Below are 13,803 nucleotides of genomic sequence, written 5' to 3' on the forward strand. Positions count from 1 at the left end.
ACTGAAGGGACCTATGGTCCAGTGGACAAAAGCTCAAGGAAGCTCAGACAGGAGCTCAGTCAGTGGGAAACAGGCTGATCTACTCTTTACTCTGTCATTACATCCATAAAAGTGATCTTTTAGGGACAAGTTTAGTGAAGAAAAGTCCATGAAAGTCTTAAGTTTGGGCATCATCTTCTTCTCCGACAATGCAGTCAAATCACTTCTCAAATCATTTATCATCTTATTCTTTTAGAATAATAAATACTCTTGTGTTGTATAGCTGACACAGACACAGGATCTTATTCCTTGTGGCCTATTCCCCTAACCAAATTACCCATAACTCTATAGTCACCTGTACAGGGTAAAACTATTTTAGAGGATCCAGCAAATATATAAAATGATATGTGTGATGAGAGAGTTGCAGTAACGGTTTTGGCCTGTTCCCCGAATCCAAATCGATATGACAGTGTTCCTGAAACTACAAATTAAGCACTGATGGGAACACATACGCACTCTTGCGCCTTTTACTTTATTCTATGCCTTCCTGTAATTGTATGTATATTAGAATGTTAATTGTTTTTGTGTCACCTGCCTACAGAACGCAGATGGAAATTAGCATGTTTGTTATGATGGCATATTTACACTGAAATTACAGATGCTCATTAATATGCATCTATTAAATAAATAAATACAAATAATTTCTTCAGCCCATGAGCTTCCATTACTGCATCATGTGAAAATATGCATAGAAGATAAAAACAAAAGAAGATAAACTTTTCAAATAAATTAAATTAAGTTAATTATCATATGAGGTGCATTGTCTCACTGTTAGGAGCCAGGTAAACTTTAGTGAGTGGACTCGTATCTCCACCTAGGTCGCATCAATGGACTGTCAGTGGGTCGTGTGCAGTCCTGCTCCGTAGCTCCGCCCACATCTTCTCTCTCTCTCTTTCTCTCTCTCTTCATTAAGTTCTTATCTGTCTTTTAAGGGCGCATTTTTTTTTTTTTTTCCAGCTACAGTGTTATCTCGGAAGCCGCTCTCATCTCGTACTGTGTCGTTTACAAGACTTAATCTATGTCACCCTTCCCAGTGAGTGCTTAACGAGCATCAGCGACACGGGACAATGATGCAATCCTCCCACTTTTGGCTTTATTTGATCTTGATTCATCCATCCAGTAAAGCGGTGCATCAAAACCAAAGTCGGGTCGCGGCACCGGTAATAGTGGCGGGATCTGGAGGTATGAATGAACTCGCGCTTACAAACTTGTCCATCGCTGAGGGAAATTGTGAAATGCTGCCCTCAAGAGGCAGCGAGTTTGCGGTGCAGGCTGTCTGAGCTCAAAGCGCTGCATGTTGTGCCGATGGTGCCATCTAGAGCAGGGGTGTCAAACTCATTTTGTGTCGCGGGCCGCATATAGTGGAGAAAATTTTCCCAATAAATGAATAATGATAAGCTGTGATTTGGTCAAAACCCCAACTTAACTGTAGCTTCATTAATACACTTGTACACTTACACTTGTATTGCACTTTACAAGCCTGTGTCACAAGTTCTTCAAAGCACTACATAGTAGGCATTATTCATTTACTCCACACTCGGTGGTGGTAAGCTGTTATTGAAGCCACAGCCGCCCTGGGGCAGACTGTCCATTTACTGCGTGGCTATATAATGTTGTGTTAAAATCCAGAGCTCTTATTATGTCAGTGCCCTCTGCTGGACACGTGTGGAACTCTTTCCTTTTTTATTTTTATTTTTTATTTTTTACATTTAAGGCCCCCTAGTGGCGAGAATGAGCACTCTGGTTATTCTTTAAAAAAAAATCATAACTCCGCACAGGAATGGGCGAGAGACTTACTCTTTTTTTTTTCATACTCTGGAATTTATGCTCTACAAGACAGGGGCCGGATTAAATCATCTCGCGGGCCGGATCGCCGTATGTTTGACACCCCTGATCTAGAGCAGTGTTTTTCAACCTTTTTTGAGCCAAGGCACATTTTTCTCATTGAAAAAATCACGAGGGACACCACCAGCAGAAAATATAAAAAGAATGTAACCCTGTAGCCTATATTCAGTCGTTCACATCAAAGTGTCTTGAATAGGAACAGCGTATAGTCTCACTAGCCACAGTGCCACAGTCACCACCACCTGCCGCATCCATGCATCACTATTTCTCTTGTTTCAAAGAAATGAGCGACCTAATATGGAGTATTTATTACATGGTTACTCTACTCTAGACAGCACAGACACTCGAAAACGGTACATTATTTTCGGATAATAATGAATTTCTTTTTTTTTTAAAACAACTAGGTGAAATTAGATAATTTTCCAAGGCACACCAGACAATATCTCACGGCACACGAGTGTGCCGTGAGATATTGTCACACAGTGGTTGAAAAACACTGATCTAGAGGATCCAATTCCGAGCATTATTATTTCACCTCACACTCTGATCAAGTGAATTGTATTTCATCAAGCTCGGGTCCAGATGATGAAGTAAATGGAAGTGCGTGCCGTGTTGACTAAAACGCGTAGGCCGTGTGAACTTTACCAACACTCATGTCCCTCATCCACCAACTCTCATCAGGCTGGATAAAGTGGTTCGCTGTATTTTGCAAACCTCATAAGAGGCTGCCAGCACAAAAGTAGATTTATTGTTATTAATGTAAAAGACCAACAACACACAGAAAAAAAACGGGCAATATTTTTTGTCTATATACGTTTAATTTTTACATGGTTCTTGGTTCTGAAGCACAATCCCTTCTTACATCTTTCTTACAACCTATTATAAGGTTTCTTCCGTTGCACCAAACACTTGAAATGTGAAAAACAGTCGCTCCTCTGTGTTGTCCCGACACAGTGGCCTCTTCAGCACCGTTCCGATAAACCCCTTGAACTTATAAAACCTTTACAAAAATCTGCAAAGGATTCAACACACTCTACAATCTACAATCTCACATTTCCAGTTTTTTAGCTCGCGGACTTGTTGTTCCTCTTCTTTTTCTTCTTCGGCATTTGTTTCTTGGTGGCTTCACTTGCGTTTTCAGACACTGCCGTTGAGGCCTTTTCTTCTTGGGATTTCCCCACAACTTCAGCTGCTTTTTCCTCTGGAACTGCGGCTACTACTTTGACCTCTTCCACTTTAGGAATTTCATGTTTCTGTTGATCTACAACTTTCTCCGGCTCCGCTTTCTGTTCTGTAGCTACAGTGGATTTGACTTCAATGACTTCTTGTTCAGCTTTTGCAATTTGTCCCTCTTCTTTGGGCTTTTCCTCCTGCGTTGGTTCTTGCGGACACTGCTCAACCTCTTGTTTGTCCATATTTCCTTCAACCTTTTCTTCTTTTGGTGCCTCCACAGTTGGTGATTCTACCTCTTCTTTAGGCTCTTCTGGTATTACAACATCAGACGGCTTTTTAACCTTGAACTGTGCAAACGCAGATGCAACCAAATCATCTTCCAAGTCTATCTCTGCCACGTCTTCCTCCACGTCATTATCAAACAGCGATTGAGCGAAAAGCTGGAGTTTGGCCTGCTCCGCTTTGAGTCGTGCCATGTCGTTGGTCAGTACTAGGTCCTGACTTTGCAGTTCGTCGATATCCTCGGTGGTCAAAAGGCTCTCGTTGTTGGCAGAACTGGACAGGCCGAACACTTTGGATGGGATGTCGGCGTTGGAGCGGCGGACATCTTTGATTTTTTCGTAGAGGATTTTGCGTTCGTCTTGAAGGGCACGGCACAGTTTCTCCAACTTATGGATCTTCAGGACAAAAATTTCGTATTCTTTGCCCTTTTCGGTTCTCTGAATTGAAAAACAATCCACAGATAAGAAACAAAGGAGTTATACAATGACACTTAACCAGCAGCTTCGATCTCAACTGAAATCTCCAAATATCTTTTATGTAATGTTTCCATATATCGCCTCATTTAGCGTTGTAGCTTAGCTCTTAGCCATCTGGACTGGATTGTTTTGAGTTGAAGACAGGTCAACAAGAGACTTCTGAAAAACTGGATCACTGCAAAAAGTGGATTCTAAGCAAGTAAAAAATGTCTTACTTTAAGAAATAAGTTCTTATTTTTTCCCTAAAAAGTAATAATGTCTTGCCGAGCAAAGTTTTCTTGAGAAAAAAAAATCTTATTTTAGGAAATAAAATCTATCCATTTCTTGTTCAGATATATTTGCTAAAAAACTTTTTAATCTTCTTCAGCTTTATATTTTTTCTTATTTTAAGACAAAATAAGATCACAACAACTCTTAATTTAAGAACTGTTCTCACAGATAATACATTCCATTCTTTAAAGTGGGCGGCGCGGTGGCACAGTGGTTAGAGCCTCAGCTTCACAGCGCGAAGGTCCCGGGTTCGATTCCCACCAGGACGGGGCCTTTCTGTGTGGAGCATGTTCTCCCTGTGTCTGCGTAGTTTTCCCCTACCACTAAAAACATGTACAATAGGTGAATCCTCCAGCCAGGTGATTCTGACCATCAGCCTGGCTCCACATCATGGAGACAGGTCCCTTAAATATTAGTATTTATTAAGAACATTTTGCTCAAAAATGTGTGTAATTTAGAACATTTTGCTTAAATCAAGCAACATTTAAGTAAAATACCCCACAATCTTTCACTAAATAAGAATGTTTTCCTTAAATTATTCCATTTTCTGAGGACATTTTGCTTAATTCTAGCTTTTTATTTGCCTACATTTAGTGTTTCTTTCTTGTTTTATGATAAGAAAAATATTCTAGAAAAAAGAATTCTTGGCAAGAAACAAATGCTTACCCCATTGGCAGAATTTTTTCCTTAAAACACGACCAAATGTCTTATTTTAAGATTTGTTTCCTTGTTTTTAGTAGGGCACTTTTTGCAGTGATCACAAATGGCATGTCTATCTCCTCCCCCCAGGACGTCGAGATTTCATCCCATTCTGATGAAAACTGACCATCAACGACTGAAACAACCCAGACCAGATGACACCTTTTGAATCTGAAGCACTGACTGTTCTTGGGATAGTAGGTAGATACTAAGTCATGTTCTAACTAAGTAACACTTTGATGTCTTGAGTCATCTTGAGAAAATAGTGAAGACTACATTAACGATTTCGAACAACTTCTTTCGTACCTCTTCGAGCATGTCTGTCAGGGCCTTGTTGCAGTTCTCAAACCTGGTTTTCCACAGATTGGACTCTTTCTCCAACGTCTTCATCTTCTCAGACATCTACAGCACAAAAACACAGACCCTTGAGTATAGTAGTCATGGATGAGAAATCGCTTCCTTCTTCACAGCGGCCAATCATCTGCCTTTCATGATGCTGGATTGGTAACATTTTTGGATTGGCAACACTCATGCGCAGTGTTTGTATGACTTAGCCGGCCCTTATACAGCATGAATTAACTTAGTGTAGGATTCCGTCTGTACTCACATTGTCCATCTCTTTCTTGAAGCGGTGAAAGATCTCGTTGCTTTTGGCCAAAGTCGCTTGAAATTCGTCAAACTTCTGAGCGTAAAGAGCTAGCTGTGAAGAGACGTATTAGCGTTAACCAGGGTCACTGCTTCTTCAGCGCAGAAAGTGTTTAAGTGATGAATCCCAAAGTGTTGAATGTAAGCAGCAGCAATGGGGGGCCAGCTGCTCCTCACAAACTCATGCATTTATACATGTTCTACGTCGGGGTATATTTTCCCTTCACACCTGTCATGCTCCTTATTTATCCGCGGTGAAGTGGCAAAGGTACTGTAACTTTAACACAGAATGACTCATGCATAAGTTGACCTAATGAATAAACTGTTAGGTACTTGAGTAACAGTTAAAAGTATTATAAGACGGCAATGTGTTATATCGGCATGTTTGGTTATTGTCCGGCTAGTATCCACTCATAAACAAGCCACCAACCACCCTCAACAATGCTCTCAAAAGCATAGCAATGTTAATAGAAATTATTATTTTATTATTTTAAAGCATCCTCAAATTAAAAGCACTCAAATTGTTTACATTTTTGTCCCCCTAAAAGCATCTATGGTAGAAGCATCTATGAAACTAGTTCTAATTTTACATATTTATCGAGTAACCAAAATCCTTTGTTGTAAAAGAACAGCTTATGTAGCCTGAACATTTGCTATGGTCTAGTTCAGTGGTTCTCAACCCGAGACAAATTTGGGGGGTCGACAGATCTTGTCAATAAAAAAATATATTTAAAGGGACTAGATTGAAGTTGGTCATTTTTATGCTCACTACTGCCACCTCAGGTCTTATGCGTAACTGCAGGTTCTATATTAAGCTCGTGCATGACGGCACTTCAGACCGAAGTAACAGCTTTTTTGAGTGACAGTGCAGGATTTTAGAGGCAGTTGTGGAGGAGGAAAATACTTCATTTTAACATTTTTAAACTCCGTCTTGTCCCTTTAATGTAGCATATATTACAATATGTTTTTGTAGCATGTGTGTGCTATTTAACCATGTGTGCCATTATATGTTGTTAATTTGATGAATTTTACTCTAGTCTTTTTTCTTCTTTTTTTTAAAGAATTATATAGGCTAATGTTCCTATTTCTCATGGTGTGACCCGGGTGGGGGTCATCAACCCCCTTAACTGCTACAATGGGGGTCGCAGCTCCAAAAGGTTGAGAACCACTGGTCTAGTTGGCTACAGAAGTCTCAACCACAGGGATACATATATAAATCTATATCAAATCATTTAATAATTCTAATTTTCTTGATATAATCACCTGGGTTTGCATGATAGTCCCCTGCTCTTTGAGAGTCTGAGTCTGCAGTTTCCACTCTGCAGCCTGAACCAGTAACTAAAGAAAAGACCACAGACACAGTGAACACAGAGGGAACGCAGAGTTACCTTCTTCTTCATGGACAGCTCCTGCTCCTTCATATTGTAGCATTTCTTTGTTTTGTCAATAGCCTCCCTAAGCAGCTAGTGACAGAGACATACGTAGTCAGTCGGGGGCCAGACATAACACCACAAAACTGACTTGTAAAGGTGCCGTGACCCGACTTATAAATAACAAGTCTTGTAATGTATGCTATCCAACTTTATGATAATGCAAATTGGCTCACATATTCCTTCTCTCGCTTGTGCTTCTCCTCAGCCTCCACCAGCAGAGCGTTGGCCTGAGCCAGTCGGGCTTCTGTCAGTTTCTGCTGCAGGTCGCGGTGCTTGTTGATCTTCTCCAAACTCTGAACAAGACACAACAGGTAATATTCATTTACACAGTTTTTATCTACTCCCAATGACATGAAGCCGACATTTGAAAACCCACCTCCTCCCTGAGTTCACACTGGCTCATGAGGCCCTCCAGCTTCTCCGTCAGGCTGTTGTTCTCTGTACACAGTCTGTCATTGCGGTTGTTGTGCTGTTCGATCTGGGCCTGGATTTCTGTCAACATTTCCTGGAAGTGGCTCGTCATCTCACTTCTCTTCTTCTCATCCTCTCTGCAGCGCTCAACAGTATCTTCCTAAAAAAAAAAGCACACCACCACATTCATAAATCTCCTCTTTGGTCTTGATCTATCTTGATATGGCTCAAATATTTTATCTTCAAAACATGGACTGTCCTGTGATAGACTCTTTCGATAACCTTCACTTCTCACCATAAACATTCTTCCATGCATCTTTTTTTCACTGTTCACTGAATGTATCTTATGTAATTGAACCATGATTATCCATGATCTCACCCTGAGTATAGTGTATTCTCGTTGCAACTCTCTGCAGAGAGCCTCCAGTTTGCTGCGGGCCATCAGATTGTTCCTCTGCTCCTTCTGCAACAGCTGCCGTTCGTCCAACAGTCGGCTGAACTTGTGCTGGAGCATACACAGCTTCTGTTCATCACTGTGGCGGAGGGAAGCCTGAACACATCCGCACAGTAAGTTATCAAGGGTTATTATTCAACAAAATATTACAGTGACCCTTACCATTTCAGCATATTTCTTGACCAGTTCCTGTAGTTTCTCCTCTGGAGAGGAAAGCTGGCTCAGACTCTGCATGACCAGTGACATCTCTGTGAGGACATACAGACAGACAACATTAAGGCACTAATAACATCAAAAGCACTCTAGTTACATGAACATGTAATTCTTGTTCTATTTGGATCATATTGACAATCTACAGCTCTTTGTCTGAAGGGATTTATCTCATTACTATTAATTTAACATTACTTGAGCACAGCATTATGCTATTTAAAGTGGCAAAGCAGACTAGTCCATTGGGTTTCTAAAAATTAGATTGACTCCATATGTTTGGAATGATGACTGCCTAACACACCTATACAACACAAATCATGCTGACAAGATGAAAACCTTGGTCCTGGTAATCTTTATCTGATACGGGATTTGATGTGAAACAATGGACATAATTCATTTGACATTTGCAAGAACATTCTTTGATCCTCACGTTTAATTCTGCAACTGTTGGTGTGAATTTATCCCTGATGTCACCAATTGTTATGTGCTAAATATGGTTTAACTGTTGCTATCATCTCAGTGGGAAAAAACTGCTTCAGCTGTTCAACAAGGCCCTGGTGCCAGATCGAGCCTCTACTATAACTACCGTTCCTCAAGATGATGGGAACAAAGATTGTGCCCAGAGACCTGATAATAAATTACTGCAATTATGTAAACATTACTGATTCCTTTGAAGTATTTCCTCTGGGAGAATTCCCAGAAATACACCATTTGTTTCAGGGAAAGCATGTCATTTTGACGACGACAAATTGAAATAAAATCAGTTCTGTGTCACCTGTTTCCATCGTGACACCATGATCGTCTTCCTTCTTTTTATCCATCTCTGACTCCCAAGTCTGCAGATAAATTACAACAGAACATATAATTCTGTAATAGACTTTGATTTAGTAGAAATGTGGTCTGAAAAATGTTAAGAAGAACCTAAAGTACATGTTTAAAAGCCTCTAGAAAATGAATACGTAAAGATACACCAAATGTGTCCACCAGATGTTAGCGATGCAGCGAAGGAATTGAAGACTAACGCATAAATCTCAAGTCTATACAGTTTGCAGATCATATCAAACAGTGAGCACCTGTTGCTCAAGGACACTGGGGCCATTGCTGTAGCTCTTGACGATCTCATCCAGTCGTCTCCTGAACTCGTCCATGGGGCTCCAGGAGGCACTGGCTGCAGTTTCCTCTTCTTCTTCCAGGGAGCACTCTGTAACGTCTGGAGGAAGCACCACTTCAGATGCTTTCACTGAAGTCTCCATAGTCTGAAATATGGACATGATCATCACCATTCTGATGATCAATTCAGGACAAAACTAGCGTACAAATACTCTTAGGGTCGACAGTGGTGCAGAGAGCAGAGCAGGTCGGCTTGTGAACTGAGGATTGGAGGTTCGAATCCTGCCGGTGCACACTGTCGTTGTGTCCAAACGCAAGACACTTCACCCTCCTTGCCTTCAGTGCCTGCGTACTTTGGTGTGTGAATTGGTGAGCAGGTTGTTGATGTAAAGCGCTTTGAGTGCATAAAGCAGGTAGAAAGATGCTAGATAAACGTGGCCATCAGTTAGATTTGATCTGATACTGTGGGGGGCACCTACAGGCACCTGCCAGTAAATATGTTAGGGAGAAATATTTACCGTACATTATGTGACGGTACAACTTCACTTTGAAAGTTGTGAAACTTGCTTAGAAACTCACCCCATGACGAATTGGGATGTGAGGAGAGATTAAGAAAGTTAGGAATAGTAGTAAACTTAACCTCTGTGATGGTTTAAAAACTGACACATAAAGGGCACAGGGTCTTTAAACAGTGAAAAAAGTAATGTAATAACCTCAAATGAACTTTTCGTATCAACAACAAAACACAGATATAAATCATGTTCAAAGCAGACGGACTAAAGGGTCAGTGTCCAGTTTAAGAGGCTGATGTCAAGCTTTGGCTGCTGTTGAACAGAAACATTCTTGTGTCTTTGCCACAGCACGTTTTGGTTCTTATGTTTAATGTGACCAACTGTGTGAATTAGCCTTTGGCGTCACGGCTATGGATTAAACGGCTAGAGCACATGATCATGCGGGTTGATTTAGTGACTTTATTTATACCAAGACTGAGTCCATGCCTTTAGTGATGGGGCCGCAGTGGCTCCGTGTTTAGAGCGCTAATCTACAGAATCAAAGGTCAACCGTTCCCAGATCCCCAGTCCATATTGTCATTGTGTCGTTGGGTAAGTCACTTCAACCACCTCCCCTGTGTGGTGTGTGCAAGTGAGTCATTGGTTGGAGAGAACATTGTCAGGCATCCCTCGAGTAGATATGGCGACAATCTGGCATCAACAAACGTGGAGAGTGGATAAATAATGGTTCACGTCAGGAGAGCCTTGTCAAACCTGTTCAGTGAAATTAAATCCAAGCCATTGTTATTATCAATTATAATTCTACAGTATAGTCAAGTCTGTAATACACGTTCCCAACAGTGATTTAGTTACACTGAGTGATAAATGAAGCAGTCATACTGAATCTCTCATCTAATAACATTAGTTAAATCCAACTCCTTCATAATTTCAAATTATACTGACGCATTTATATCAGTTGTGAAACACTTCGTTACGCTCTGCTCATTTCCTTCAGGAGTCACTTTTGTTTGAGGCCGTATTGTGTCTTGTTGATTCTTAGTATTCGAGTTGACATTCCGTTCTCTGCTCATGTTATAATTACCCCCGAGAAGAGAGGGCCTGGAAGCCCCCCAACAGCTGACGCTCGGGACTATTCTGGGAGCCCCATATAAGGTGGGCCTGGATATCAGCACCCAAGCCCTCCTCACTCACCCCCTTCCTCCTCCTCATGCCACCGTACACCTGAGAGTGTCATGAGGCCATGTGGTACGAAAATCCCATCTTGACAAGTTACGCTCCACCCACCGACCCTTGACCTCGAGCCACATCAACATAAACAAGTGGTAATAAAACCTGCATGAACCGACAGGATGTGGTCAGGTGTTTACTGCCTGTTAAATACAATCAGTTTACACATCACACACAAGCGCAGGAACAATAATAAAACAAATATACCCGTCCAACATAACACAAAGTCAAATAAAACATCCAAACTGCATCATGATCAAAAGGTTTAGTAGAAGCTAATATTGCCCTTACACTAAATGAATTCACAGCTTTATTTTCCTCTAGCTCCTCTTTGGTTTTGATTAAAAAAAATTAAAAAAAAAACAGCAAGACAGACCTGAGAAAGCTCCCTATGCCCAAAGGCCTAAACAGATGGGTACGCATACAGAGGCGACTGAGTTAGAAATTCAGTGTTTCCCAACCTTGGTGTACTTAAGCAATTGGCAAGGGGTGCTTGGAATTAAAATAAGAAGGTGAAACCAAGTAGAATTTCAATATTACTTTCAAAGAAAACATAGTTTTAATTGTGGTTTTCGGTAAAAGGTTTGACTTTGAGAGTATTTAAGCAACGTTTTGAAAGTAATACTCGACTAGATACGGAATAATCTATGTTTAGTTGCTCACTTTGTTCAACATTTGACCGGATCCTCGAGATAGGACTTACTTGGAGCATAAATGAGTGCCTCAAGGGGTACATGAGACAAAAAAGGTTGGCAACCACATTACAGTAACTTCACTTCTGCATCTTATTGTCTTTATAAGTCCACCACTAACACTAACAAATGAAACACAAATGTTTTATTCTTCCTTACAACTGATTGTCTGAAGCTGACACGCTGCTCAGTGACTTGGCAGAATATTAATAGCAAAGCTAAAGGAGCAACAGAGGCCATCTTAGCTGTACAACCGAACACACTTGCTTCTTTTGTTTCAACTGGAAATGACTGCAAACTACATCCAAGGCAAAAAGCTATGAAAAAGAGCTGTTTTTTATTGAGAATAATGATCATAATAAAAATCTTAAAGTTAGAGAAAACAAGTCAAAGAAAATGAATAGAAGACAGTTGAAAGTGATGTATTTGTGGGAGGGAACTATGGGGTTAAGTTGAGTCTAATATTAAGTGAAATAAAAGTTAGACGTATGTGTAAAAGAGTCTTACCGTGTGAGAGGAGAGCAGAGGACTGACAGAGGAGCAGCGGCAGAACGAGGGGAGGGTCCCGTCGACAGCTGACCCCCAAAATAACTCTGAGCCGGGGGCCACTGAAACTCCAACAACACACGGAGCAGGTGGGGGACTGACGGGGAGAGCAGCAACGCAGTGGAAGCACCAGGAACTTTGAACGTCATTTACTCCAGTGTGACAGGTTTCAATTGGTGGCAATATGGAGTAATATGACAAAAGGGACTTTGTTGGGCAATTTAAAAAAATAAATAAATATTAAATATATAAAAACAATCAAATGTCGAGAGTTGAGACACATGTAATATTTTATTGTTTACTGTATGATAACAAAATGTGTATATTGATTGTAATGTTTAATAAAGTATAAGTGACAATGATATTACAAGAAAAACACACAAATTATGCAAAATCCATATTACAGCAAATCAACTGATCAACGGGTCCAAGACATTTCATCAGTGAAGTCATGCAGAAGAACATTTACAGCCACTGGGGAATATCAATGTGAATTTCAGAAAGGATTGAAATGCTGTTTGACCAAGTTCATTTCTCCGTAGTCACATTTTGAGATTCTATCAGCCTTAGAGTCTCAACCCATGATGTCACAAGCCATTCCTTAGTTTGAAGAGCGCTGTAGTGGATGGAGCTCGATGTATTCCTGGTCCTCAGTGTCCCGTCCCAGGCTCTGATAAATGTGGTCCTCACGCACAGAGGCGCTGTCACACTCCACATTCTGACCACAGATTGTGATGTGGTCACGTTAGTGTTTACACAGTTTGGAAACACAAAAAAGAGAAACATATATTTGTGTTCTCACCTCTGTATTGGATGGTTGGGAAGGTCCTGTAGTTTCTTGAGCTAAAAAGAACACACTGATAATTGTAAGTTTTGAGGCATAAAAAGTCATATTCGTCAACTTTACAGATCTCTCTTTGTCCTTTTTTTTTTTTTTTTTTTTTTCTACAAACCTTTCAATGAGGATTTCTTTCTCTTACAGACAATCAGGACGATTACTGCCATCATCGTGACAGCGGGGATCAGCCACAAAAACAGGAGGTGATTGACTTTACCTTCAAAGTTCAGAAAAAAATCAATGAACCTACATATTTTCTTCTGTAATCTTGGTCAATCTACAAGTTGGTTGTTTATGAGACTTACCTGAACATTCCACTTTCAGACCAGCTATAGAAGAAACGTAATATGAATACACACACTCTCTCAGAAGCTTTGTGTTTTGTACACAGTCAGTTTTCAGCATCCACACAGGTTTTAGTAGATAGAAATGGACAAAATCAGCTGAAACTGGAGCGCCACAGCCCAGGTGATGACACACTTCAGCTGCGACCTTCTCATGCTGGCCTGCATGAACATACATGGGTCTCCACTGTCCATTGTGTCTTGTTTCCACTGTCCCAGAGCAACCACTGGACTCACCCACCACCCTGACTGGATCTGCAAACAAAAGAGGAGACAGAGAGGAAGAAGCCGTGTTTGCACTTACTGTTGAAGATCACTGTTTTTAGGTACTGACCTGAACAGGAGAGAACCACAAATTTTCCAGATGGACAGTTGTTCTGGATAACGCTGGATCTGGGACAGTCCCTCAGAGCAGACTCATGGCCCTCACACTGGAACATCTGCCTCACTGGAGCAAACCCCTCTCCATGGAGCGTCCCCTGGAGGAGAAGAGTCGATCCACAGCCCAGTTCCCTGCACACCACCTCTGCATCCTTCAGGTCAAAGTCCTCCTCACAGACCCGAGTCCAGGACTGGTTCCTTTTGACCTCCAGTGAC

At 41.0% G+C, this 13,803-nt stretch overlaps 1 protein-coding gene across 1 annotated transcript; it reads right to left on the reverse strand.

Annotated features, from left to right (window-relative positions):
- Positions 1–2,704: 2,704 nt before the first annotated feature.
- On the reverse strand, positions 2,705–12,054 carry txlnba (taxilin beta a). The gene is made up of 11 exons (XM_079571813.1): positions 11,986–12,054; positions 9,011–9,193; positions 8,713–8,773; positions 7,890–7,975; positions 7,653–7,823; positions 7,239–7,433; positions 7,036–7,155; positions 6,818–6,892; positions 5,392–5,484; positions 5,091–5,186; positions 2,705–3,776 (listed from the first exon to the last, which is right to left on the reverse strand). The coding sequence occupies exons 2-11, from the start codon at positions 9,188–9,190 to the stop codon at positions 2,949–2,951; spliced, it is 1,905 nt and encodes a 634-aa protein (XP_079427939.1). The 5' UTR covers positions 9,191–9,193; positions 11,986–12,054; the 3' UTR covers positions 2,705–2,948.
- Positions 12,055–13,803: the final 1,749 nt, after the last annotated feature.

The sequence above is a fragment of the Gobius niger genome (genome assembly GCF_951799975.1).
Source record: "Gobius niger genome assembly, chromosome: 15".
Classification (NCBI taxonomy): Eukaryota; Metazoa; Chordata; class Actinopteri; order Gobiiformes; family Gobiidae; genus Gobius; species Gobius niger.